The sequence below is a fragment of the Miniopterus schreibersii genome (assembly GCF_964146895.1).
Source record: "Miniopterus schreibersii genome assembly, chromosome: 4".
NCBI lineage: Eukaryota > Metazoa > Chordata > Mammalia > Chiroptera > Miniopteridae > Miniopterus > Miniopterus schreibersii.
The window spans coordinates 69,464,003-69,488,736 of NC_138105.1; the positions used below are offsets into that span (position 1 = coordinate 69,464,003).

A 24,734-nucleotide genomic window follows, 5' to 3' on the forward strand; every position below is an offset into this window, starting at 1 on the left:
CTTCATGCATGCACCCTGACTGGGGCCAGGGATTGAGCTTGCAACCGAGGATAGATGCCCTTGGCTGAAATTGAACCCGGACCCGTCAGTCTGAGGATTGATGCTCTAATCACTGAACCAAACCGGCCAGGGCAGATCTGAGCTATTCTTACTGGGAAACTAACAAGGTTGTAATGATTTTGTGGGCAAATTTTAATGGAGTGCCCATGGACAAACAATAGTGAGGTAAGGCCTGGGGAGGGGGTGGAAGCAGGATGGAGGAGGCCAATGGGGGGGCAAAATGGGACATCTGTAATACTTTCAACAATAAAGATAAATTAAAATTTTTTTAGTGTAGTGTTCTCTATACTTCCTAAGTCTTTTTTAAAAAAAAATTTTTTTATTGATTGATTTTTAGAAAGAGAGAGGAAGGGAGAGGGAGAAAAAAAACATCAATTTGTTGTTCCACTGATTTATGCATTCATTGTATGTGCCCTGATGGGGGATTGAACCTGCAACCTTGGCATATTGGACGATGCTTTAACCAACTGAGCTACATTGTCAGGGCCTTTGTACTTCCGTGAGTCGTGAGCATGTCCTCCTGGACTTCTTTATTTAACTTAAATACAGGAGCTCACCCAATCTTGTGTACACCTTGACTTTTAAAATAAATGCATGCACACCTAGGTAATCACTGGACAGATCAAGACAGAGGATGCTGTCGTCATCCCAGAAAGTTCCCTCATTCCTCTTCCAGTCAGTTACCCCAGAGCAAACCAACTGCTCTGATTTCTTTCAGCAGAGACTAGTTTTGCCTGTTCAGGTTCAAATCTACTCTGTGACTCAGCAGGTGAAACAAGGGCATATGTCAACAAAAGGCATGTGTGAGAATGTTCATAGCTTTATTTTGTCCCTGAACTGAAATGACCCCAAATAACCTATTACCTAGTGAATGGGTAAACAAACTGGTCCATTCATGCATGGGTCAACGATGAAAAGGAACTGCCTCCTCTGGCATTCTCCAGAGTGCCAACAGGGGTTCCCAGCATAAGGAGGGTGCCCCTGAGACACTGTGGTTGTCACAGTGTTGGGGAGCAAGGTGGCACCAATGACACTAGGCTGGGAACTCAGGGACGCTGTTGTCTTTCCATATAAGACACACCTGTCCATTCCCAATTGTCCTATGTCCTGCACATATTTCAGATAATCCAAATGTTGATGTAGGTACAAACCTTGTTTGACATTCTCTGAGCATAGAACCTTTCTCCATCTTACATGAAACAAGGGTCCTTTGCATCTCTTTAAAAGTCTCTGAAAATGCCACTTCTATTCCATTGCCTGCTTGGATCTCTTCTCCTTTGCTTTCCTTCCTTAATGTTTCACGGTGGCTTCTGGTCTTCCCATTCTGCATAAATCCACATGTAATAGTGTAAGTCAGTACAGGTAGTGCCTGAGTATTTCTGTAGTTAAATACATAGCTTTTTTTTTTTTTTTTTTAATTAAACAGCTACACTGAGGAATCATTTACATGCTAGGAAATTCATCCATTTCAAATGCAGTGATTTTTAGTAAATTTACAGTAAATATTAGCAAACATCACCACAGTACAGTTTTAGAACATTTTCATCACCCCAGGAAGCTCCCTTCTCTGTTTTCCACCCCTGGGCAACCACTGATTCACTTGGGACATGAAACACATCATATTTTGTCATCAACTACTTTTAGCCTTTATATCATACATATGGCATTATATTAATTTAAAACATGTATGTAGGAAATGTACTGATCTCTTTGGGTCTGGAGGAGATGGTTCAAATATTTGTTAAGGAAAGGGCCCTTTGGGTGTGTTGGGGCTGGAGCACAGCCAGCCAGAGGGAAGCGGTTCTGTTTGTTACCAACCTTCCATCCAGTCCCTCCCATGTGCCCCACTCCTGCCTCAGGACCCTCCAAGGCCAGAGCTTTCGCCAGTGCCCTGCTGGGGTTGGTGTCTTTGCTGAGGTCACCCAAAATGCAAGAGGGGATTGCGCCACCACGTGTGGTCACACTTCCTGTCCTGCACACTGGCCTCCTGAGTAATTGCTGTTCCTTTCCCCTCCCACAGGGACTTCCTTCCCCGTGGTTCAGGAATCGTCACCCGGCGGCCTCTCATTCTGCAGCTCATCTTCTCAAAAACAGGTACGGTGGGATGAGTCAGCTATAGCTGGAAATGAACAGGGTCGCTGTTTCCGTCAGGAGCCAGGAGGTTTATGATGGAGTCTCTGATGGCTGGGCTGTTGTTTGGGTTTGAGTTCATGTTTTCCATGTGTGCAGGGAAGTTGAAGGCACAGTTCACTGAACACCCACACCCACCCCAGCATCCTTAGCTATGCCAGGCTGCCGGGTGCCATAGGTGCTTGCCATATAGTAGATAACATGTTTTTGCTGATTGCTTTCAAAATCAGTAGCAGACATTGTGACACTTCAACCCCAAATGCTTCAGTGCCCTGCCCCTTGCAATAGGGCCATTCTCCTGCAGTCACAGACCACACCCAAGAAAAGGAATCAGTCCTGCATGTTATTTAATGTCCAGTCCATATGTATTGCCAGTGGTCCTCCAAACATCTTCCCTGGCTGATTTACAGCTGCTCTGATCAAGCCCTTGCTACACTCCATTGTCATGTTTCCTGTTTGCATTGGAGCAGCATCCCTGCCATTTCTTCTTTAATTCCAACAACTTTTGGGAGAGACCCGGGGAAATTTTCTTTCTTTTGTTTTTGAATTTCAGTTTCTTAAATTTAATAAAGAATCTTCTGCATGTATGCCCTAGCTGGTTTGCTCTGTGGTTTGAGCGTTGGCCCTCAGACTGACGGGTCCCGGGTTTGATTCCAGCCAAGGGCATTTACCTTGGTTGCAGGCTCGGTCTCCAGCCCTGGCCAGGGCGCGTGCGGGAAGCAATCAGTGTGCCTCTCTTACATCGATGTTTCTCTCTCTCTATCCCTCTCTTCCTCCCTCCCTCTCTTTCATTCTCTCTGAAAAATCATGGAAAAACCCTTGAGTGAGGGTTAGGGGAGAAAAAAGAATCTTCCACGTGTAGATTTTTTTCCTTTCCTCCCCTTGCTGGCCTCAGTTTACTTCCGGTCGTCCCATACAAGTCTGACTTGGCATGGGCATGTCTGCCAGCTTGAAACTCACTTGGGCCTCCTTGGAAAGCATCTCAGTTCAGAAGGTGGACTGGGAGAGGGGAGCCATCAGGGGTGGTTCCTCTCTTCTCTTTAGAGCCCCTAGGAGTCTCCATGCAGACTCTTATGCTGCTTCCCCACTGACCTGGAGTGTCAGCCCTGGCCAGTTTAGCACGGAAAAGACAACACAAACACTCTTTTAGAGATGGGAAAACTGACTGAGGCTTAGCCAAATTACTTGCCTTCCTAGTGGGCTCCAGATATGAAATTTGAGGTTAGACCTCAGACCAGGCTTTTAGCTGTGCCCCAGTCTCACCCTACTCATTTGCCGTGGGAGGGAGTGACTTCAATGAGAGGCTGCATCGGACTGGACCAGCACCTCTTTGTGAGCTGCCTGTCATGGGCCACTGGTAAGTCAATGGGCTGCGTCCTCTGGGTTCAGCTGTCCATTCAGCTGTGCCAGGACAGGCAGCTGCAGAGCAGCAGGTTTCACAGTCCACACAGATCAGTCACAGAGGCCTTCGCCTATTGGGTTTCTGCTTCCCATTTTGCAGGTTGTTGAGGTAGAGGGGTGATAATCTGCATTTTAATGACTTTCCAGGATAGTGCTCATGCTTCTGGCCCCTGGCCATACTGGGAAAACTTCTGACCCTGTGGGTAGGAGCTGGGAGCTAAGACTGCCCAGGTTCAGATCCTGGCTCTGCAACTTACTGGCTCTCTGGCCCCTGGGAGGGACTGCTGCTCACAACCATGTTTCCTGTCTGGACAGTAGAGATAATAATAGCACCCCCTTTGTGCTTTGTGGTGAAGACCATGTTATTTAATATAGGTACATCCTTAGAACAGCACTGTGTAGTGCTGACCCAACAGCTGCAATGTTTTGCTTGCTGCCAGCCTGTTTGGGGACAGCTTGCTGGGAGAACAGGTGGGCTGGCTCCCTGACTGGAAGGTCAGGGCCAAGTCATGGGGGAAGGGCTCCCTCATCACCTCCACAGTGGCTGTCACCCAGCAGTGGTTCACTGAGCATGTACTGTGTACCACAGGCTGGTCCAGGGCTGGGGTACTGAGGTGAGCAGGATCAGGACCTACCACCTGCCCTCCTGGCACTCCTATTAGTGCTGGGGGACAGATGAGGAAGACTTGGGAGGGGAACCAAGAAGGAGACAGACAGGCATGGCCCTCATCAAATGGAAGTGTGTGTGGTAGGGGGAGAGTGGGACGTCACAGGGCTTTTCCAAAGAAGTGATGTGTGAGTTGAGGCTGACAAGTATAGTGGGTGTGTTGGGGAAGGGGGAACTCTCCTTCCCAGCACAGAGTATTCTGAGGACCATGAGGCCATGGTGCCCAGAGTGGCCTATTGGAGGAACTGAAATTCCTTCTGCAGGGAAGGAGAAGCGCATGACGAGCAGTGGCCCTGTGGGAGCACCAAGGGCAGGAACTGAGGGTGCATATCTGCTCAGTGCCTGACCCAGATAAATGTTGAAATCTTCAATCCTATCATCCCCATTTCGCAGAGGACTGAACTTAGACTTCTGAGCAGAAGCCACCTTCCTGAGGGCACACTGGAAGGTTATCTTGAAAGCCCCATTTTACATTCACTCTTGAGGAGTGTGGCTTTAGACCAAGGTGTGACTTGACCAGATTCTGTAGCTGCTTAGGATGAAGAGACCAGAGGGGCCAGCTCAGGGGCAGGACACCCAAGAGGAGGATGCGGGAGCAGGTACTGAGGGGCAGGTAGGGACAGGGTGGCAGCCGTGGAGATGGAGATGTAGTTGGATCTTGTTGGGTTGGGGTGTAGGTAGGGTGTGGGGTAGAGGAGCCCTGGTGTCCCACATGGGAGTGACCTTTACTTTGTCCCAGCTTGCATAACCCCCCTCCCCCACCTGATTACAGCATTCCAGGCCTCTTAATGACCCAAGTAGATGTGTGGCCACTTTGTGCTGGGCCTGGTTCAGATACCATCAAGGCAGTGTGAGTCCTCTGAGAGTCCTAGCTCTCCCTGAGCCCAGCCAGGCTGAGAGGGGAAAGCACAGGGCATTTGGGAGAGTATATAGGGTGCTGGCTCTACTTTGGGCCAGAGGCCCAGGGAGAACACTCTAGGCAGGGTTAGCAGTGTGTGTGAAGCTGTGAAGTGAGTCTGGGGTGGGGCCAGGAGGCAGGTGGCACAGCCCATCAGGGGTGGTGATGGATTTGGGCAGTGGGAGCCTGAGTGGCACCCAGGGTGGGGAGAGCAGCTTAGCCCACTGGCTGCTTTGTGGAGGAGGGACAGGAGTATGGGCTGGGAGCTTAGGGAGAGGTTAGCCTGGCAAGAAGTGATGGGGCCTGGCCCAGGGTTGTGCCTTGGGCCTGAAGGGCAGTCTAGAGTGACCTCGAGGTGGGTAGGCCACTGAAACACCAAACAGCAGAGGCCCTGGGGCTGGAGGAGGCAGTTGAGAGGTGGGACACTCCACTAATATGAGGGAGGAAGCTCAGTGCAGTGTGAGACTAAGTGATGGCTGGGGCTCCTGGGGTTCTCTACGGCTACAGGGGCTGTGTTCCTAGAGATTGAACTTTTGTCCCGCTGACTCTCTGGAACATGACTTGGGAGCCAGGCTGCTACACTTTACTATCTGGGGCCTCAGGCAAGTAGCTTCCGTCTCTTGTGCCTCGGCTTCCTCATCTGTAAAATGGGGTGAGAGTGCTGCCCTGGCACCCCATGTGGCTGTGGTGTGGCTCTAAGCCTGGGCATCATTCCTCCCTTCTGACTCCTGTGACATCCATGGTGCTCAGCTTCTCCTTGTCCAGACTGGTCTCAGTGAGCCATTACTTTTAATCAGCTTAGGTTGAAAAGTACCTCAGACTACAGCCACCAGGAAGTTTGGTGGGTCATGGGTGAACCCTGCTCCTTGGGAACCATCCCTGGGCCTTCTAAATCCTAGGTGCTAGGGACTGTTCTTGTGTGGAATGTGATTGATCTGGGCCTCCTGAGCCTCCCCTCCCAGCCTTGACCTTGCCAGGCAGAGGAACCAGAGTGGGGATGTCAGGACTTGGTTCCTAACCTTCCTCCTGTGGCTTCATGGTCCTGACCGGGCCCTGCTGGCCTCTGGGACCTTACCTCCTCTTGGTCACCAGCTGCAGCCACAATCTCCCTCCTCATCCTCAAGCTCAGCTCATTTGTGTCTGTCTCCGGGCCCTCACCCTCACTGTGCTCCATGCCTGGAACACCCTGTACCATCCTCCTCCTCCTGCCTCCCTAGGGGAGCCCTACCCCCACCCCACCCTCCAGTCACTGCTACCATACTTCCTCTGCTGCTGCATTTCCTCTGCAGCCCATGTTATGTGATGTCATCCTTTTCTTTGATTTTCTTAATGGTCTCTCTCTGGCCCTGCTCCAGCACCAGTGGCATGAGAGCAGGGACGCTGGTCTGCTTTGTCCATTGCCCCCCTCCCCCCGTGCCCCTGTGCCAAGCACAGGGCCTGGCACCTAGTAGTTACTCCATCAGTATTGGCCAGGTGCCTAGGCATGCTCTAAGGCCTGTTGCTGTGCCCCTTCTCTTCCATGGGCAGGGCTATCTGACTGTGCTGTACCTTTCCCCCCAGCCAGCCTCTGGCAGGGCTCTTTCTATAAAGCCTATAGACTCTGCAGCAGATAGGTGTGCACCTTGTGTCTCCATGAGGAAACGAAGCTGAGAACTGGTGGGAGTCGGCCTGGGGACTGGCCGGGTTGCCAGCCAGGGCTGTCACCTTCTCCAATGTGTGTGTTTTTTCCCATACCACCAAGCAGTTCTCCCAATTTTAAGTGGACACTTTCCAGGTGTCCTACAACTTAACTCAGTTCTGACATTACCTACTTGGTGGTAGCTTCAGATCCTACAGGTTAAGGGCTTAGTCTCACAAAACTGTTACCCCACCATCACCTTTAGACACCAGTTGCAAGTCTAGATTGTCACCTGTGCTTTGACTGACTAGCTGTAGATCAGAGGTTCCAGTGACCCCCTCAAGTTTCTAGAGTGGCTCACAGAACTCAGAAAACTATGCTACTCACTAGATTTTCAGTTTATTAGAAAAGTAGATAAATCTGGAGTAGCCAGATGGAAGAGATGCACAGGGCACGGTTTGGGGAAGTGGCTTGGAGCTCCCATGAGCTTTCTCAACACCTACATGTGTTCACTAACCCAGAAGCTCTCCAAATCCATTCTTTGGGTTTTTGTGGAAGCTTCATCATGTAGGCATGAATGATTAAATCCTTCCTCATTGATGGTTGATTCAACCTCCAGCCTCTCTTCCTTCCCAGGAGGTCGGGGGTGGGACTGAAAGTTCCAATTCTCTAATCACATGGTTGGTTTCCCTTGACATAAACTCAGGTGTGGTTGAAAGGGGCTTGTTATACATAGAGATTCCTTTATGGTTCTTATCACTTAGGACTTTCCAAGGATTTTAGGAGCTCTGTGCCAGGAATGGAGGGAAGACCAAATATTTCTTATTATGAATCATGATATCACAGCTTCCTAGTGGCAATGTGCCATAGACTGGGAGCTGTTCTCAGCTTGTCTCAAGTCAGAGGGATCTTGAGGACCAAACGAACTTGGGAGATGCCACGTGTTTTGGCCCTTGGTTGACTAAAGGCTCTGAAAAGTCCCTGGAGATCAGATCCAAGTCTCTGGAGATTGGATCTGTTCTACTCCGTGGTACTCAGGATCTCCCAAGTGAGTTTGATCCCATGCCGTTCCTCCTGGGCCATGTCAACCAGACCAACATTCCTGTCAGTGCCAGGTATGGAGAAGGCAGACCCCATCTCCTGCTGCCAGGGGGTCAGCCTCATGGTTTTGCTGGATTCAGAATGGAGAAGGGTTGGGATCTAAGGCATGAAAATTAGAGCAGAGCCCCTCCGTGCAGAACACTGAGACTGACAGCTTTGCAAGTGTCCCAAGTCTGGCAACTAAGCTATTTGTGTGTTCCTATGAGCCCAGTACTGTGGATTTCATTGCTTTCTTACGTCACACCAGCACTGGGTTCTATGTTATTTCATTATGTGGAAACTGAGGCCCTGATAGATGGGTGTGGCTAGGTAGACCTCCCTCCCTCCCTCTCTCCTGTCACCTCCCCAAATCCTGAGGGGGCAGAACTGAAGGCAGGTTGTTCTAGCAAGACATTTCACAATTCTTAAGAAATACCCAAACAAAGCAAAAAAAAAAAAAAAAAAAAAGGAAGAATAAAAGAGAAAAGAAAAAAAGAGAAACAAAAGAAATGCCAGCAGCCACGTGACCTGCTCTGCCTTTGGGGTAGGGAGGGTGATCTTATCACCTTGCTCTTATGAGGTGATGTCCTCCCAGACTACAGCACCTAATGCTTTGTAATAGGCTGCTCAATAAAGTTTTATTAAGCAAGCTGTTCTGTATCAGGCACCAGGGAGAGCATGACCAAAACCAAATCCTTCACAGTCCCTCTCTCACAACTCCAGCTCTATCAGGGGACATTGGGAGGAGTGCCGTGCAGGAGAGGACAAAGGGGGCAGGACAGGGGTGCTGCTGGCATCGGGTGGTCAGGGTGGGCCTCCCAGAGCATGGTGTTTAGAGTTGAGACCTGAAGGAGGCAGGGAACAAGTTCTGGGGGGAGAGCAGAACCTCCTTCTAGCAAAGTATCTGCTCACTGACCCCACAATTAGGACGAAGCGGGAAGCCTTGTGGTAGACGATGGTGGCTGGCTCCTTTGGGTTGGCAGTGTGACTGCTGGACAAGGGCCTACTTTATTCCTTTATTCCTGCTGTGCTCCAGGCTCTGGGCTGGGTCCCGTGGAGCCCCGAGGCCTGATTACACATGCTGACCCTCCTCTCAGGGAAGTACACTTGGCTAGAAGTGTAGGGGTGTTTGTGTGGCTGTTGAAATCCTGTGGCTGGAGCTGGGAACCGGAGGGACTGGCTTTGTTATCTGTGCAGGAGGAAGAGAAGATTTGAAAACGCTGCAGCTGGGCTGGGGATGGGCGCAGCTCTCCAGTGGGGACTGTTGCTGGCAGACTGGGCATTAGCTCAGCCCTGGCTGCTGGGGATGAATTGAGAGGGAGCTCTTCAGGAATTGCAGGTGATGAGAGTCCTAAAGCCTCTTACTTATTGAGGCCATGAATAGTTAAGTCATCTCCAGCATTTGAACACATACAGGGCTGCGGAGGCCCAGGCTAACCCCTCTTGTCTATTTCTCCTGTTTTTATTTTCCTCATGGTGAAACCAAGGTACAGAGAGTGAGCCTGGACAGGAGGCAGGCCTCTCCCTCCCTTGTCATCTCCCCTAGGTCCAGAGCATCCTCAAGGCATGGGGAAAGGTTGCCACTGTAGAGAGATGAAGCGGGCATGGGCTCTCTGCCTACCCCTGCCCTTACCTGCCTCCTTCAGATGGACTGGGGTTGGGGTCAGGCAGGCCATCGCTCTCAGTTCCTAGTATTTTGGGCCTCTGTCAGACCTGCTGTGACATGCTGCTGTAGTGTCTATCTTCCTCATCAGACCAAGAGCCTCTCAGGGCTGGGCCTATGTTGTTAAGTAGTGCTGTGGGAAGGATGGAGGGAGGGAAAGGCAGCAGGTGGTCCTCCCAGACCTTTTCCTGTTCCAGACTCCTATATATCCAGCTTGGTGGCTTTGGGGGTGCTGGGCCACCCTGAAGAAGCTAAAGCAGGAGCCATATTCTGGCAGAATCATTCAGTCAGATATATAATTACTGAGCACCAACTGTGTGCCCCGAGGGAGCCCCGGGGACACAGTGCATGACACAGATTCAGATCCCTGCCCTGTGGGGTGGACCTTCCACCTGGGAACCAGAGAAAATACAGAGGATGAGAGGGTAAGTGGTATTAGAGTGCTTGGAGGATAGGATATGAAAAAGGGTAAGGCGTTGAAGGCAGAAAGAGACTAGAGAGATCTGTCATTTCAGTTGGGGCCAGGGAAGGCCTCACAGAGGAAGTAACACCTGACCAAGGGGAGGTGCCCAGAATGTGCCTGCAAGCAGAGAGGAGAGCCCTGAGGCAGGAGCAGGCCTGGAGTTATGAGCAGGGAACCCAGCATGACTGGAGAAGGAGTGAGTTGAGGTCAGAAGTTGGGGGGAAGGAAATTTTGTAGGGCCTTATAGGATGTGGTAAAGACTTTGGCTTTTACTCGGATGAGGTCGGAGCCATGGAGGGTTCTGAGGAGAGGAAGGCCCAGGTTTGGCTTTAAGAGGGTCAGTGCTATGGGGAGAAAGCACGCTTGGTGATTGGTATGACCCTGGAATGTAGCACATGGTTCCAAAACGACAAGGAGCCCAGTAAAGAAGGCAGGTGGTGAGCCCTGGCCGGGTGGCTCAGTTGGTTGGAGCATCATCCTGTACACCAAAAGCTTGTGGGTTGGATTTCCGATCAGGGCACGTGCCTAGGTTGCAGGTTTGATCCCCAGTCAGGGCGGTGCGGGAGAAGGCAGGTGGGAGGGATGGGCCTAGCTGGCTCCTGAACCTTCCTGCTGCACAGTATCCTGCATGTCATTTACCCACACAGTCTAGAGACTGCCAGCATATGCAGGGCTCTGAGGGACCACAGCTGCCAGGTCCTGATCCCATAAACATGTTCCACAGTGATCCGACTCAAGATGCAGGATAGAGCGCCAGATGGCTTGGAGGCAGAGAAGGCTCCCTGTAAGAAGTGACATGCAGGTAGACCCTGGAAGAGGAGGAGGTGGGGCCAGGCCTCCTAGGTACCAGGCCTGTCTAGGCAGAGGTCTGCAGGGGAGAGGGCCCGTGTCATGGCCCCCAACCCCTTTCTCATACCACACCCCCCCCTGCACTCATCCTTGAAGGGAGATAGTCTCTTGCAGGTGCTGAGCCCAGGGCCTTGAGCCAGAAAAGAACTGAGGTTTGCTGTGGAGGTTGGAGAACTGTTTTATTTTTGGGTGGCTGCTGCAGGAAGAGAAGCTGAGTGTTTCCTCTTGTCCCTGTGGAGAGCTGGAGCGTGACTGTCCTTGGGAACTGGGTCAGCTGATGGGAGTGGGATGGGTGATCCTGGATCCTCCAGCTGGTGTCCTCATTGCCCCTGGCACCGAGTGGCCAGTGCCTATGCTGGACAAGGTCCTCAGTGATCTGAGCCCATGGAGTCCCCCTGACCTGGCTGCAGAGCTTCAGAGAGGAATTTCCCGCAGATAGTTTCACAAAGGCCATGTGACTTGAGAGTCATTGCCTGGAGATGGATTATCTGAACTTCAAATCTCAGCTCTCCCACTGAACTTGGGCCAAGTCACTTCACCTCTCTGGGCCTCAATTTTCTTATCTGTAGTACAGGCATTACAGAAATGCCTACCTGCTGAGGTGTTTACTAGTGAGGAGCATATGGGACCACATGCTGGGCCTCGCTAGAGCAAGCAAGGGCTGTTAGCCATAGTTTGTTAGGTTACTGTGATGGGAAGGCGAACTTCCTTGTACTCATTTTTTTCTGTCTTGTTACCCCTGTAGGTAGAGATTCTAGACCTACCAGCCTGTCTCTGTCTCCATCTCCATCCTGTCTTTTTTTTGTTGTTAATCCTCACTGGAGGATATTTTTTTCCATTGAATTTTTTTTTAAAGAAAGAGTAGGAGGGAGGGAGGGAGGGAGGGAGGGAGGGAGAAGGGGGAGGGAGAGAAACATCAATGTGAGAAAGACACATTGGTTGTCTCCCATACCCCACCCCCACTCCCGGCCCCCAGGCCGGGGATTGAACCTGCAACCCAAGTACATGCTCTTGACCGGAAATCGAACCCAGGACCCTTCAATGAGAGGGATGATGCTTTAAGCACAGAGCCACACTGACCAGGGCTTAATCCTTTCTTTTGAGGCAGCTGATGGAATGTCTGTGCTGTGGTTTATGTAGCCACATCTCCTCCTGGTGGACATGGAAGTGATTTCTAGTTTTGTACTTTGTGAAAGCTTGGTAGTACACATTATTGCTTCTCTACAGTGGTCCATTTCTTTAGACTCTTTGCTGTGTGACTTATTTCCCTATTTTTAGCATTACTTTTTAGCAGGAGCCATGATCTCTGAGCCTTGTTTCTAACATTTATTGTGAAAATTCAAACATAAGAAAAAGTTGAGGGATTATATAGTAAAACCTGTAAACTCTGCACCTCTGTCTTACAATGAACATTTTTTATTCCTTATCCCATATCTGGATTTGGGTTTCTCTAGTTTGATGATAGGACGAGCACTGCTTTGTTACTTATTTTTTCCCTCCATCACAGTGTCAGTATGGCTTCCAGACACCCTGGGCTCAGAAGGCATTCAGAGGCCTCTTACATCTACCTGAGGCCCTGCCCAGAAAGCATTTTTCCTGAGGGACTCATGTCTAGGTGGGGATCCCCTTGAATAGCCAGGAGGGGAGGAGGGACATTGAGACAGGCTATAGTGAGGCCAGCAGTAATGCCCTACTTCCCATACCATGTGGGTGCCTTGGGGAAGGACAGGTGGGTCCCAGGGACATGTGCCAGCAGCTTGCATCTCTTTCGACTGTGACCCACAGTGAGGGAGGTTTTGCATCATGACCCAGGACTCAGTGTCAGGTATGACACCATAGCAGAAGCTTCATCAAATGTATATAACCTGTGATTTGGGTGGCATATGCCATATTTCCCCTTTTATTCTGTTCATCCAAAAAGAATAAATATGGTCACATCCACCTGTTGATTTAAAAAAATTTTTTTTAAACTCATAATATGTCACAATGTGTAGTTTTGCAAAATGCTTCATGAGAATGTCCGTTCCATGGGGACAGGATCTTTGCCAGTTTTGTTCCTTGTGAAATCCCTAAGGTCTGAAAACGGGCTCTGTCTACAGGAGGCCCCCCCTCAAGTACTAGTCATGAGGATGAATCTATTGCTCCCCAGATTCCTAGAGTGACTGTGACTGATAATTCACTTTCTCTGCTTGCTCAGCACCTGTCCCACAAGGCCGTCTGCTCCCTACCCCCTACAAGACTACTCTTTCTAATTTTGAGCATCTTTCTTCCCTTTGCAGAATATGCCGAGTTTTTGCACTGCAAGTCCAAAAAGTTTACAGACTTTGAAGAAGTCCGACAGGAGATCGAAGCGGAGACCGAAAGGGTCACGGGGACCAACAAAGGCATCTCCCCAGTGCCCATCAACTTGCGAGTCTATTCGCCGCACGGTAGGCAGAATGAGCATGTACCTATCACAGTGGCAGAGGAGAGCTGGACACAGGTTGGGTTGGCCTTACTGTCACAAAGAATATGTCCTCCCATTTTCTTCACATATACCTAGCCCTCTTGATCTGTAGCTTCCCACTTTTGATAGAAAGGTGGTACTGAGAGATTGATCTCAGCTCTAAGAAAAACAGCTGCCAGGAAGACTGTCAGGAATGGTGGGGACTGGGGCAAATTGTAGCTATATGCTCCTTTTATTTATGTATTTATTTTTTATTAAAAGAAATTTTTAATTACACGTGACAGTCAGTATTCTATTAGTTTCAGGTGTACAGCATAGTGGTTAGACATTTATATAACTTAGGTGATACCCCTGGAAGTTTAGTACCCTCCTGACACAATACATAGTTATGACAATATTACCAACTGTATTCTCTATGGTGTACTTTACATCCCCATGACTATTTTGTAACTGCCAATTTTGTATGCTCCTTTTAAAAGGGCAGATACACTTGTCTCCCAGGCAATGGTGGCCACATAGTGACAAGTTAAACCAGCCCCAGGTAGCCAGGTCTTTCAGTTTCTCAAGAGGATCTAGAAAGACTTCTCTGCAGAATGTCCTAATTTTAAAACTGTGACATTTATTTTTACTTATTTTTAAAAATATATCTGTATTGATTGCAGAAAGAGGAAGGGAGAGAGAGAGATAGAAACATCAATGATGAGAGTGAGTCATTGATCAGCTGCCTCCTATACGACCCCTACTGGGGATCAAGCCCGTAACCCGGGAATATGCTCTGACCGGGAATCGAACTGTGACTTCCTGGTTCGTAGATTTATTCTCAACCACTGAGCCACACTGGTCAGCTCATCTTTTTGTTTTTAATATTTCCTTGGTATTGGCTGAATCTTTGGGTTGAAATTCATTTAGCCATTTAAAGCAATTTCAATCTGCAAATGCAGATGTCCTCATTTAAAACTATCACTGAGCCCAGCCAGACATGGCTCAGTGGTTAAGCATCAACCTAGGATCCAAGAGATCATGGTTGGATTCCCGGAGGAATCCTGAGGCTCACTGACCACCTGGCCCTTGGGGAAATGGGCTGCTGAAGTGGCTGTATATGCCTTCCCTCCTGAGACCGAACACCTTTCCCTCTGGTTTCCCTCACAGTGTTGAACCTGACCCTCATCGACCTCCCTGGCATCACCAAGGTACCTGTGGGGGACCAACCCCCAGATATCGAGTACCAGATCAAGGACATGATCCTGCAATTCATCAGCCGGGAGAGCAGCCTCATCCTTGCCGTCACCCCTGCCAACATGGACCTGGCCAACTCAGATGCCCTCAAGATGGCCAAGGAGGTCGACCCACAAGGTAACCACCAAACCCCACAGCAGCAGCTCCCTCTTCCAGGTTCCCCTGAGAATTGCAACTTGCCCAGCATCCTTGATTCCAGGATGTTCTCTTTGGCACATGGCCTCCCTAGAAAAAGGTCTACATGGGACATAGCATTTCCCATGAGGACTGGCAATGCTGAAGGGCATCCTCCAGGAGGCCATTATGTGGCAATTGGACATTCCTCAGACACAATGGCCCCCACTTCACCTGCACTGAAAGCTAATGTAGGGCATTGGGAAGAGCCCAGTCCTCCCAGGGCACAGATGCAAGTCCAAATTCCATCTCTAGAAGTTACTTACCTTCCTGAGGCTTGGTCCCCTTTCTTTCCAAATGGGAGCAGCAATCCCAACCTGTGTAGTTGCTGAGAAGACTGGAGTTGTCTCCATAACTGTTCAGGGCCACGAAGGGGAGGTGAAAGAATGAATTAGTGAAGCAAGTTGGGGCAATAGGTAGTAGTGGGAGACTATGGCATCTTTGGCTCAGGACATTCTGGGTCAAACTTTTCCAGTGGCGATTTATTCAGTAAATGTCAGTTAAGCACCTGGTGTATGCCAGGCTCTGTTTTGATCTTGAGAATTTTGCAGGGGACAAAAGTGACAGGGTCCCTGCCATCAGGAAGCTGATATTCCGATAGGGGTGACAGAATCCAACAAGGAAATAAGCAAGTGGGATAATTTCTGGTAGAGGTAAGCACTGGAAGAAAATAGAAACCTTGGAGAGTGACAAGTGGGAAGGAATCAGAAGCGTGTGAAGATGTGAGGTTTTAGGCAAGGCCAGAATAATAAAAAGACAAAAATCCAGGAAAATAGACAATAGATGCTAAATTGTCTGGGTGTGATTTGAGCCTGGGTTGCCCAAGGCACAGCAAGGAGGCTAGTGTGTCTGCAGCAGAGCCAGCTAAAGGAAGGGCAGAGGAGATGAGGGCAGGGCTGGGGACAGAGCTGGTTGAGCAGGACCGTGTGGGCAGCCATGGGGAACAGATTTATTCTGAGAGTGTTGGAAGTTCAGTGGAGTGTGGCACACACTAAAATATATTTTGCAAAATGCCGTTCAACTGCATGATTCCATAGTGTTTTGGAGGGAATTAGGGACCAGCAAGGAGTTGGGGAGACAGGCTCTGTGGCTCATGCTCCCTAGTTTCCAGCCTTGTGGCAGGCCCAGGGTGGGGTGAATGGTGATTGGCCTTGGGTGGCTGCTGTCTGCCGTTTCCCACCCTGGCCTACTAACTCTCAAACTCCAGGGCTGTACGCATCTTTATCCCATGGTCGATTGGTATGCGAGCTCCTCCTCAAGGTCATCCCAGATGTGCTTTCCCTGGAGGGACTTCCCCTGTTCACAGTCTCCCACAGCAATCTGGTCCCCGCAGCCTGGTCCCACGAAATTGGGTGTCACTGTGACAAAGATGCTGCAGAGGCTTGATCATGTGGTGAGAAAATCTGAGTACAGTTAAGCACCATTTGTGAACTTGATGCTGGCATTCTGTCTTAAAAGAAGTATTTTTCTGTCTTTGAAACTATTCAAACTATTCATAATTTTTACTCAAAAAAATGTCACCGTTGTAAAATATAGAACCTAAAAAGTGACAGCTCCTCTTCCCTGTAGAGTTACTGGTAGCTACACTTGGCATATATCCTTTGGGAGTTTGTTCTTCTGTGTAAACTTGCATTTTTATTTATTTATTTTATTATATATTTTATTTTATTTTTTTTTTTGAGAGAGAGAGAAACATCAATATGTTGTTCCTCTTATTTATGCATTCATTTGTTGGTTCTTGTATGTGCTCTAACCAGAGATTGAACTCACAACCTTGGCGTATTGGGATGATGCTCTAACCAACTGAGCCAGGCCAGGGCTAAACTCATATTTTTAAAATGGGATGATCTTGACTTATTTTTCTATGATGTGTGTTTTTTCCTATTACCATAGGGATGTACATACACAACCATAGACTGGGCGCGCCCCATTGTTGCCTTTTCTTTCTTCTTGCACAGTTGGGTTGTTTCAGGTCTTTATTACACAAAGGTTCAGTGACATTTGATGTTTCCAATAGAGTTGATACCCCAGCCTAGGTCTTCTCCCCTATCACATCTCTCTACCTTGCTCTGGTTTTCCCCTCTGGCCCAGGCACAAGCTTTGTGCATATTCATAGCTGTGGCCCCTTTGCCCTTTGAAGATGCCCTCTGATGTCAGCTTATAATCTCACAGCAGAATGGGCACAGGCAGAGATCCCAGAGAGGGCATTCTGTCTCCCTGCTAGATGCCTACCTTAGTGCCCACTGGAGATCTCCCTGGGCCTCCCTCTGTCCCCTGAGTGTCATACACGTGTGTACACACAAACACACAGTTGGCACAGAGACATCCAGGGGAGGTTGCAGGGGAGGCATTTGCAGGGGAGGTTGATCTGCAGGTTTCAGGCTTTGCTAGGAGGTTCCTTATGGTTCTGGGTGACCTGGAGAGAGGCAGAATTCCATAGGTGGCTTCCAGAGTGGAATTTTGGCCATTCAAGCGACAGGTTACCCTAGAAACAGTAGCCTTGGTTTTCATACTGTGTTGGAACTTTGCACCCAAAGAGCACAGCATGGAGCTCAATGAGGTTTCTCCTGATGCTGCAGCAGCAAGACAAAGTCCCTGATCGTACAAATGACAATAATGGTGGCCAGTGTTTATTGATTGAATGTTTGCCACATGCCAGATTTATTCTTATGGCCAACCCCCTGATATTGGTGCTGTTACTGTGCTCATTTCACATGAGAGAAACTAGAGTCCAGGTAGGTGACACTGTGATTTGCCCCAGGTTGTACTGCATAGGGGGCCCTTGGTGACCTGAGGCATCTTCCTAATAGTGTTCTTGATCTCTGGGCTCTTTTAGGCCTGCGGACCATTGGCGTCATCACCAAGCTCGACCTGATGGACGAGGGCACCGATGCCAGGGATGTCCTGGAGAACAAGCTGCTCCCTTTGAGAAGAGGTGCGGCTGGGTGGGAAGCTATGAGCCCTGGGGTGGGGCAGCAGGAGGCCATAAGGCCAGAAGGGGAGACCTGGAGAATCACAGGGCCAGGGGAGGGCAGGAAAGAGAGGTGGGGAGCAGGAGAGCTGGTGCACCTCTGCTTTTTGAAAACAGAGTTTGTTTTTGTTGTTCTTATTACTGAAACCTCAGCAAATGCTCCCAGATATGTTCCTCCATCACCCGTTTCCCCACTGCCCAGAAGTCACTGCTTTCTGTTCCATCGCAAACCCTTCTAACTTCTTTTTTTCCAAGTGAACGTATGTATCTTTCTCTTCTGTTTGTATACACTCATTTTTCAATTACACACTTAACACCCGCTCATTTAGGGAACATGAGAAAACAAATACCCTTGAACAATATAACATGGGTTTGAACTGCCCAGGTCCAGTATAAATGGATTTTTAAACTGACTCACACAGTTCAAACCTGTACTGTTCAAGAGTCAACTCCCATTGGGAATCTGCATACGCGCAGAGCTGGCTAAAGTTATATGTGGATTTTCAACTGCACTGGAGGTAGGCGCCCCTAAGCCCTGTATTGTTCAAGAGTCAACTGTATATAAAAGAAGAAACTAAAGTCATCCACAGCCTAATTCCCCCAGATAGCCACTAGTTAACACTTTGTGACTGTACTTCCAAAACGTTCCCAAGAATTTGTAACCTTTACTCATTTTCATACTCACTTTCTGTCGTGAACACTTTCAAACATTCTTTAAAGTAGAATGGACCCAGCCTTGGTGGTTATCAGCACACAGCTAATCTTGAATCTCCCACATGTCTTTGCCTCCTGTCGTCATATTCTTCCTGGGGGATTATAAAGCAAAATCTGAGGCATCATATCATTTTATACATATCTGCCTATGTTTCTCTTCGAACTGTTCACCCTCCCAACCCCTTTGTTTCTTCAGTATCATTTATTTGTGGAAGAAACCAGATCTCGTCCCACACTCGGGATTTGGCCAATGGTAGTTCCCTGTGAACTGGTAATTAGATCTAGACAGAGGCCTGCTTAGACTCAGTTTTAGGTTCACATCTTCTGATAGAAGTAACCTAAGTATTTCTCTTTCCAAAAAATGAGTAGCAAATATTTATTAAGTGTCTCTTATGTACCAGATACTGTTCTCAGCTCTTGATGTGTAAGAGCCCACTTAATTCTGATGATGACCAACACAGTGGATGGTTCTGTTTTCATCCCCATTTTATGGATGAAGAAACTGAGCCACAGAGAGGCTAAATCCCTTGCTCTAGGTCACACAGCTAGCAAGTGGCAGAGCTGGTTTTGAACGCCAGCCCTCCAGTTCCATGCTGCTTTGTGATCTGATTTTCCATTTCACGTAGCAAAATAGCAGAACATTTCCCCACAACAGGCAGATATTCTTCAAGATAGCTTCCAAAGGTCCTGCGGAGCCCCTTACATGTGTGTGTGTGGGCTGTTTATTACTCACTCCCCATTTGTTGAACACTCAGGTTGGTTCCGGTTTTTCCCTGCGGTGCAGTGTTGACTATCGAGGTTTTTTATTTTTTAAGGCCATTTCTTCCCTAATTACTTTGCTGCCTTTCCCATTCCTTCCCTCTGGGATCAGCTCTCAGCTGTGGGCACCTCTGGCTGTTGCACCTAGCCGGTCCCATTTAGGTCTTGTCTGTTGCTCCTGGGACTTCCCTCCTTGATATCTGGGATAGCCATGGGGGAAACGTTGAGACCTTGATTTCCACCTTCTCCCGGCACTGCTGAGACGACACTGAGTGATGAGAGGTGGCCCTAAATGAGGACAGAGTGTGGTCAGGAGCAAAACCTAAAAGCCTGTTTGGCTATAAGGATCAAAGGCTGAAGAGCAAACACGTATCAGAGATTTGAGAAGGGTCAGTGCTGAACAGGGGAGCAGACCCCGTCTGTCCCCACACCCTCCACCAGCAAATCAACCCTGTGCTCCCTTGCACATGTTGGACAACCATCTTAAACTCCAAGGGACACTAGCTGTGCTCAGCATTGCAGCCTGGTGGCTGGATGACATGCGCCTCCTCCCCGTCCTCCCCACTCACTGCTGTCTATGTCTCCACTCCTCTGCCTTCCTGTCTATTTCCAAGAAAGTGGCTCTTCCTGTCTCCACTCACACACTCGCTTCAGGCTTAAGACCTCAGGCTCTCTCGGTTTTCTCTTGCCCGAGGCTTTCAGAGTCTCTCTAATTGGATCCTTTTACTTGGTTTATGAAAGACTCAGAACTGCAGCATGTTTAGGGGACCCAAGCCAGACTCTTCTCTGTGTCCCCTACTGCTTCCTTCTGCTCACAGTGATAGGGATGGTAATTACAGATTTTGGGCTTCCCACAGATCTGAGTTCTCCTACTGATCCTCTCTGAGACCTTTGCAAGTGACCTCACCTTGGCCTGCCTTGGTTCCCTCATCTGTAAAGTGGACATAATGACACGTATGGAGAGGACGAAAATCAGGCCCACATAAGACTGGGCACATGCCACTCCCCTCCTCCTCAAGGGAAGTGTTAAAAGACCCCCACTGTCAAGAGAATGGAGATAAATAGATATGTTTATCAACTTCAGGTCTTTTGCCACCTATCTGTAGTCCACTTTTCCAACTTTAATGATATGAATAGCCACCTCTGTTTATTGAGCACCTACTGTGTTTTTATTGATTTTAGACATAGAGGAAGGGAGGGAGAGAGAGAGAGAAAAAACATTGACGAGTGAAACATTAATCAACTACCTTCTGCACACCCCCTACTGGGGATCAAACCCACAACCCAGGCCTGTGCCCTGACCTGGAATTGAACCAGCAACATTTCAGTGCACGAGACTACACTAAACCAACTTAGTATGCTGGCCAGGCATACTAAATTCTTTATTTCCCACAACACCCATTTGTGTACCCATATTGCTTGGTGCCTTGTATCCATGCTCAGGGGCTCCTGGCTGTTCTGGCTTTTTGAACACCATCCCCTTTCCCTTCTCTTTTTTCTCCTCTTCTTTATGTTTTTCTCAGTCTACTGTTTATTTCTAAATATTGCAAACCTTTTCCTCACATAGCATTTTTATTCTAAAAAATAGTTTCTTACATTTGGAAAAAAAATTCCAACATGGTACTGAAGGCTCTTAATTGAAGAGACTGTCTCTCAACCCCCTCTCCCAAGTCCCATTTCTCATGTACTCACAGTTAACTGTTTCTTGGGTTTCATTTAGAAAATTTTAATATGAATACATTCATTTTTATTTTATTATTATTATTTTTAATATATCTTTATTGATTTCAGAGCAAGGAAAGGAGAGAGAGAGATAGAAACATCAATGATGAGAGAGTCATTGATCGAGCCCGCAACCTGGGCATGTGCCCTGACAGGAAATCTAACCCCGATCGCCTGGATCCCAGGTCGACGCTCAACCGCTGAGCCACGCCCGGCCGGGCAATACATTCATTTTTAAAACTCACCCATGTTTTCTTTAAGTACCTCTGTAGTTTTGTATTTTATGTGTAAATCAGTGATCCCTCAAGAATTAATTTTGGGAGGTACCCTACTTTGCTAACAACGACCATTGAATAATCTAGCTTTCTTCCCACTGAGTTTGAAGAGTTAGCTGTTAGTTCCCACCTGCTGCTGGGTATGGTTTGGATTTTCTTTTCCATTCATCCTCTGGACATACATGCCCCAGTATTCCCAACCTTTCCCAATATAATAGCTTTAGAATAGGTTTTGATGTGTGGCAAGATTAGCTGTCCGCGAATTGCCCTTCTTTTTGAGATTTTTTTTTCTTCCCTGTCTTTAAATCTCAGCTTCTAGATTTCACCTTTAAAGCTTATCTCTATCCACTCCCCTCACACCAGGCTGGATGTAATCTCTCCTTCTTCCAAACACATGTTGCTTTTTAGGACTGCCCTCTGTTTGCATTCTCCATGTTGTTTCTAACTAATGTGTACAGCTTGTAAACCAGTCTCAGTGACTCATAGGACAGAATCCATGTATTCACCTACACCTTGCTTAGCTCTGTGCCTGGGCTGCAGTGGACACCTGGGCACCTTGGCTTGCCTGGTAGTGGCCTTACCTTGACCTTCTCTCCCTGCAGGCTACATTGGTGTGGTGAACCGCAGCCAGAAGGACATCGAGGGCAAGAAAGACATTCGCGCAGCGTTGGCAGCCGAGAGAAAATTCTTTCTCTCCCACCCAGCCTACCGGCACATGGCTGATCGCATGGGTACCCCACACCTGCAGAAGACTCTGAATCAGGTGTGTCAGTGCTTTTCTGCAACTGCACATGCTCAATCAAGTGTTAGGTAGTGATGGGGGCCAGAAAGTGAGTGGGCACAGAGCAGGAAGGCAGAGACAACAGCTCAGGGGAGCAAAGAGGGAAGGAAGTGTCCAAAGGAAGGGGCCCTCCAGGAAAGGAAGTGGGTCTGCCTGGGCAGAGGGCTGGAGGATCAGGAAGGGAAGTAAAACTACCCTGCAGGCTGCTAGGGCCTCCTGAGCGCCAGCAGCTCAGCTGTACTCCTAAGGGCCTGGCTCTACATCAGATGTTTCCTGAGGCGGTTGTCCCCCTCCCCTCTGTTTCCCCATGAGTTACATGGAGCCACTCTAATGCTCTAGGATGCTGTCAGAGACCGGGGTGGTCTGCAGAGCACATAGCTCACCCTTAGAAACCTGCAGCTCCCGCAGTGGGGCCCTGGGCAGGGTCCCTGGTCACAGAGGACTTTGGGGTAACCCAGATTCATACCACAGAGTGTAATCCTCCTTGAAGCCTTGTGTCGAGCTTGATGGACATCTTGTAAGTTCTGTTCTATTGCAGGACAGATGGCAACAAAATGCTGCTTTTCACTTTGGGGATGTTGGCTGATTTTATGGCTTTTGTTTTGCCCTTCTTCCCAACCAACCTCCCTTCATCCCTTCCTCCCTTTCTTCCCGTCTCCCCTCCCCTTCTCCTTCCTTTCTCCCTTTCTTTTATCTCTATATCCCTCCTTTATAATAGTAAACAAAAAAAAGTCATACAGCCCAAATATAATGCATGTCCCATCCCTTGAGGTCGCCAGGGTCATCATTTCCTAGGATTCCTTCTAGAGACAGACGCTCAGGGCCTAGAGGGCTGATGTGTCTGTGTCGCCCTCCTTTCTCCCTTCCTCCTGCCTTTCTTGACCTTTCCTTTTTTCTTCTTTTTTCCCCCCACCTGAACAGTAAGATATTTACCCAGTACTCTGGCTTTTTCTCTAACACCACATCTTGAGACTCGTCCTCTAAACTTTTCTGTACCACTGCCTCCTTTTAAAATTTATGAGTAATGAACAAATCCACATGATGCAAAAGCAGAACAGTAGAGGAAAAGGAGGCTGCGGTGCAAGGTCTCCTTCCTGCCCACCTGCCCCATTCAGCCTGTTTCTTTCACATTTGTTTCTTGTGAATCTTCTTTTCTCTGTTCTTGCAAATGAAAACATGTTCTTACTTTCTCCTTGTCTTTCACAGAAGGGAGCATTTAATGCATATCTTTAGTACCTTTTCTTGCAGGGCACCATCCCCATGTCTGTATATCCGCCCAGTGTCCCGCTGTCCACATGTACTGTCTGTCATCCATCCGTCAGTCATTCAGTCCAGGATCCTGTGGTGGTCTCCTGGGCTTTTCACTGAGTGGCACTTGTGGGAGGCTGTGCTGGGTCAGCACACATGTCCTGGCGTGTGCTCCATGGTGTGAACATCCCAATTGATCTGTCCTATAAAGTCCCATGGGCTGTTCTCAGCCTCTCCTTGCTCCGTGCACAAGTGTGGCTCCAGCTGATATTCTCTTGCTTTCTCTTGAGGCTGGGGGTTGCTGGGCCCAGGCACCATCATACATGGCCCTCTTTCGTGCTGGCACTATCCTCTGACCTCTGGCCTCTCTCCTGCAGCAACTGACCAACCATATCCGGGAGTCATTGCCAACCTTGCGCAGCAAGCTGCAGAGCCAACTGCTGTCCCTGGAGAAGGAGGTGGATGAATATAAGAACTACCGGCCTGATGACCCCACACGTAAAACCAAAGCCCTACTGCAGTACGTGTGTCCTCCCCAGCCCCCCAGCCTAGCTCACTGGGGCCTCTACCCAGCCACAGGGTTCCAGGTCTAGGCTGGGCACTGATCTTCATTCATCCATCTGTTCATTCAACAAACATTCAACATTTCCCAAGGGCCACCTGTGTGCCAGGCCCTGTCCTGAGCACTGGGATCACTGCAGCGCATGGGGCAGACATTCATTCCTGCCCTATATATTCAGAAAGGGGAGAGGGGGAGGGATGAGACAAAAATAAGTAAATAAAATGTGTAGTGTGTGCAATGGCAAAAATATTAAAGTGGGAAAGAGGCATGAGAGTACCAAGGTGGGCATGGTGTGCCATTTAAAATAGAATGGTGAAGCCTGACCAGTGTGGCTCAGAGGTTGAGCATTGACTTATGATCCAGGAGATTGAGGTTTGATTCCCAGTCAGGGCACATGCCCAGGTTGCGGGCTCGATCCCCAGTGCTGGACATGTAGGAGGCAACCAATCAATGACTCTCTAATCATTGATGTTTCTCTCTCTGTGTCTCTTTCTCTCTCTTTCTTTCTCTCTCCCCCTTCTCTCTGAAATCAATAAAGACATATTTAAAAATAAAATAGAGTGGTCAAGAAGGCCTCTCTGAGACTGAGAGACAAAGACCTGAAGAGATGAGGGAGGGAGCTACATAGAGCCCTGGATGGGGCCCAACCAGTGCAAAGGCCATGAGGCAGGACTGTGTCCAGCATGTTGGAGGTCCACGTGGCTGGAGCAGAGGGAGGGAGGGAGAGTGGGAAGAGGTGAGGGCAGAGTCTGTAGTGCCTTGTAGACCATGGGGAGGACTTTGGCTCTTGTTCTGTGTGCAGTGGGAGCCATATTTTGTTCTGAGCAGAGGATGGGAATGGCCTGACTCAGGTGCTCACAGGAGCCCTCTGGCTGCTGTAGGGAGGACAGATGTGGAGGGGGGTGGGAGCCAGACCCTGTGTTAGCTGCTTCTGTTTGGTCTCTTTGAATCTTCACCGTGATTCTTGAGTCCAACTCAGAACCCTAAGAGACTCACTGCAGTTGTGCAGCTGAGAGG

General features: G+C 48.8%; 1 protein-coding gene across 10 annotated transcripts in view; it reads left to right on the forward strand.

Moving 5' to 3' along the window:
- Positions 1-24,734, forward strand: part of DNM2 (dynamin 2) — a 79,571-nt gene that overhangs the window by 23,332 nt on the left and 31,505 nt on the right. For all 10 annotated transcript variants that reach the window (XM_081137192.1, XM_081137193.1, XM_081137185.1 and 7 more), the window contains exons 2-7: positions 2,081-2,154; positions 13,109-13,258; positions 14,425-14,628; positions 17,522-17,620; positions 21,729-21,889; positions 23,533-23,675. In XM_081137192.1, coding sequence (XP_080993318.1) covers positions 2,081-2,154; positions 13,109-13,258; positions 14,425-14,628; positions 17,522-17,620; positions 21,729-21,889; positions 23,533-23,675 — 831 coding nt within the window. The remainder of the gene's footprint in view (positions 1-2,080; positions 2,155-13,108; positions 13,259-14,424; positions 14,629-17,521; positions 17,621-21,728; positions 21,890-23,532; positions 23,676-24,734) is intronic.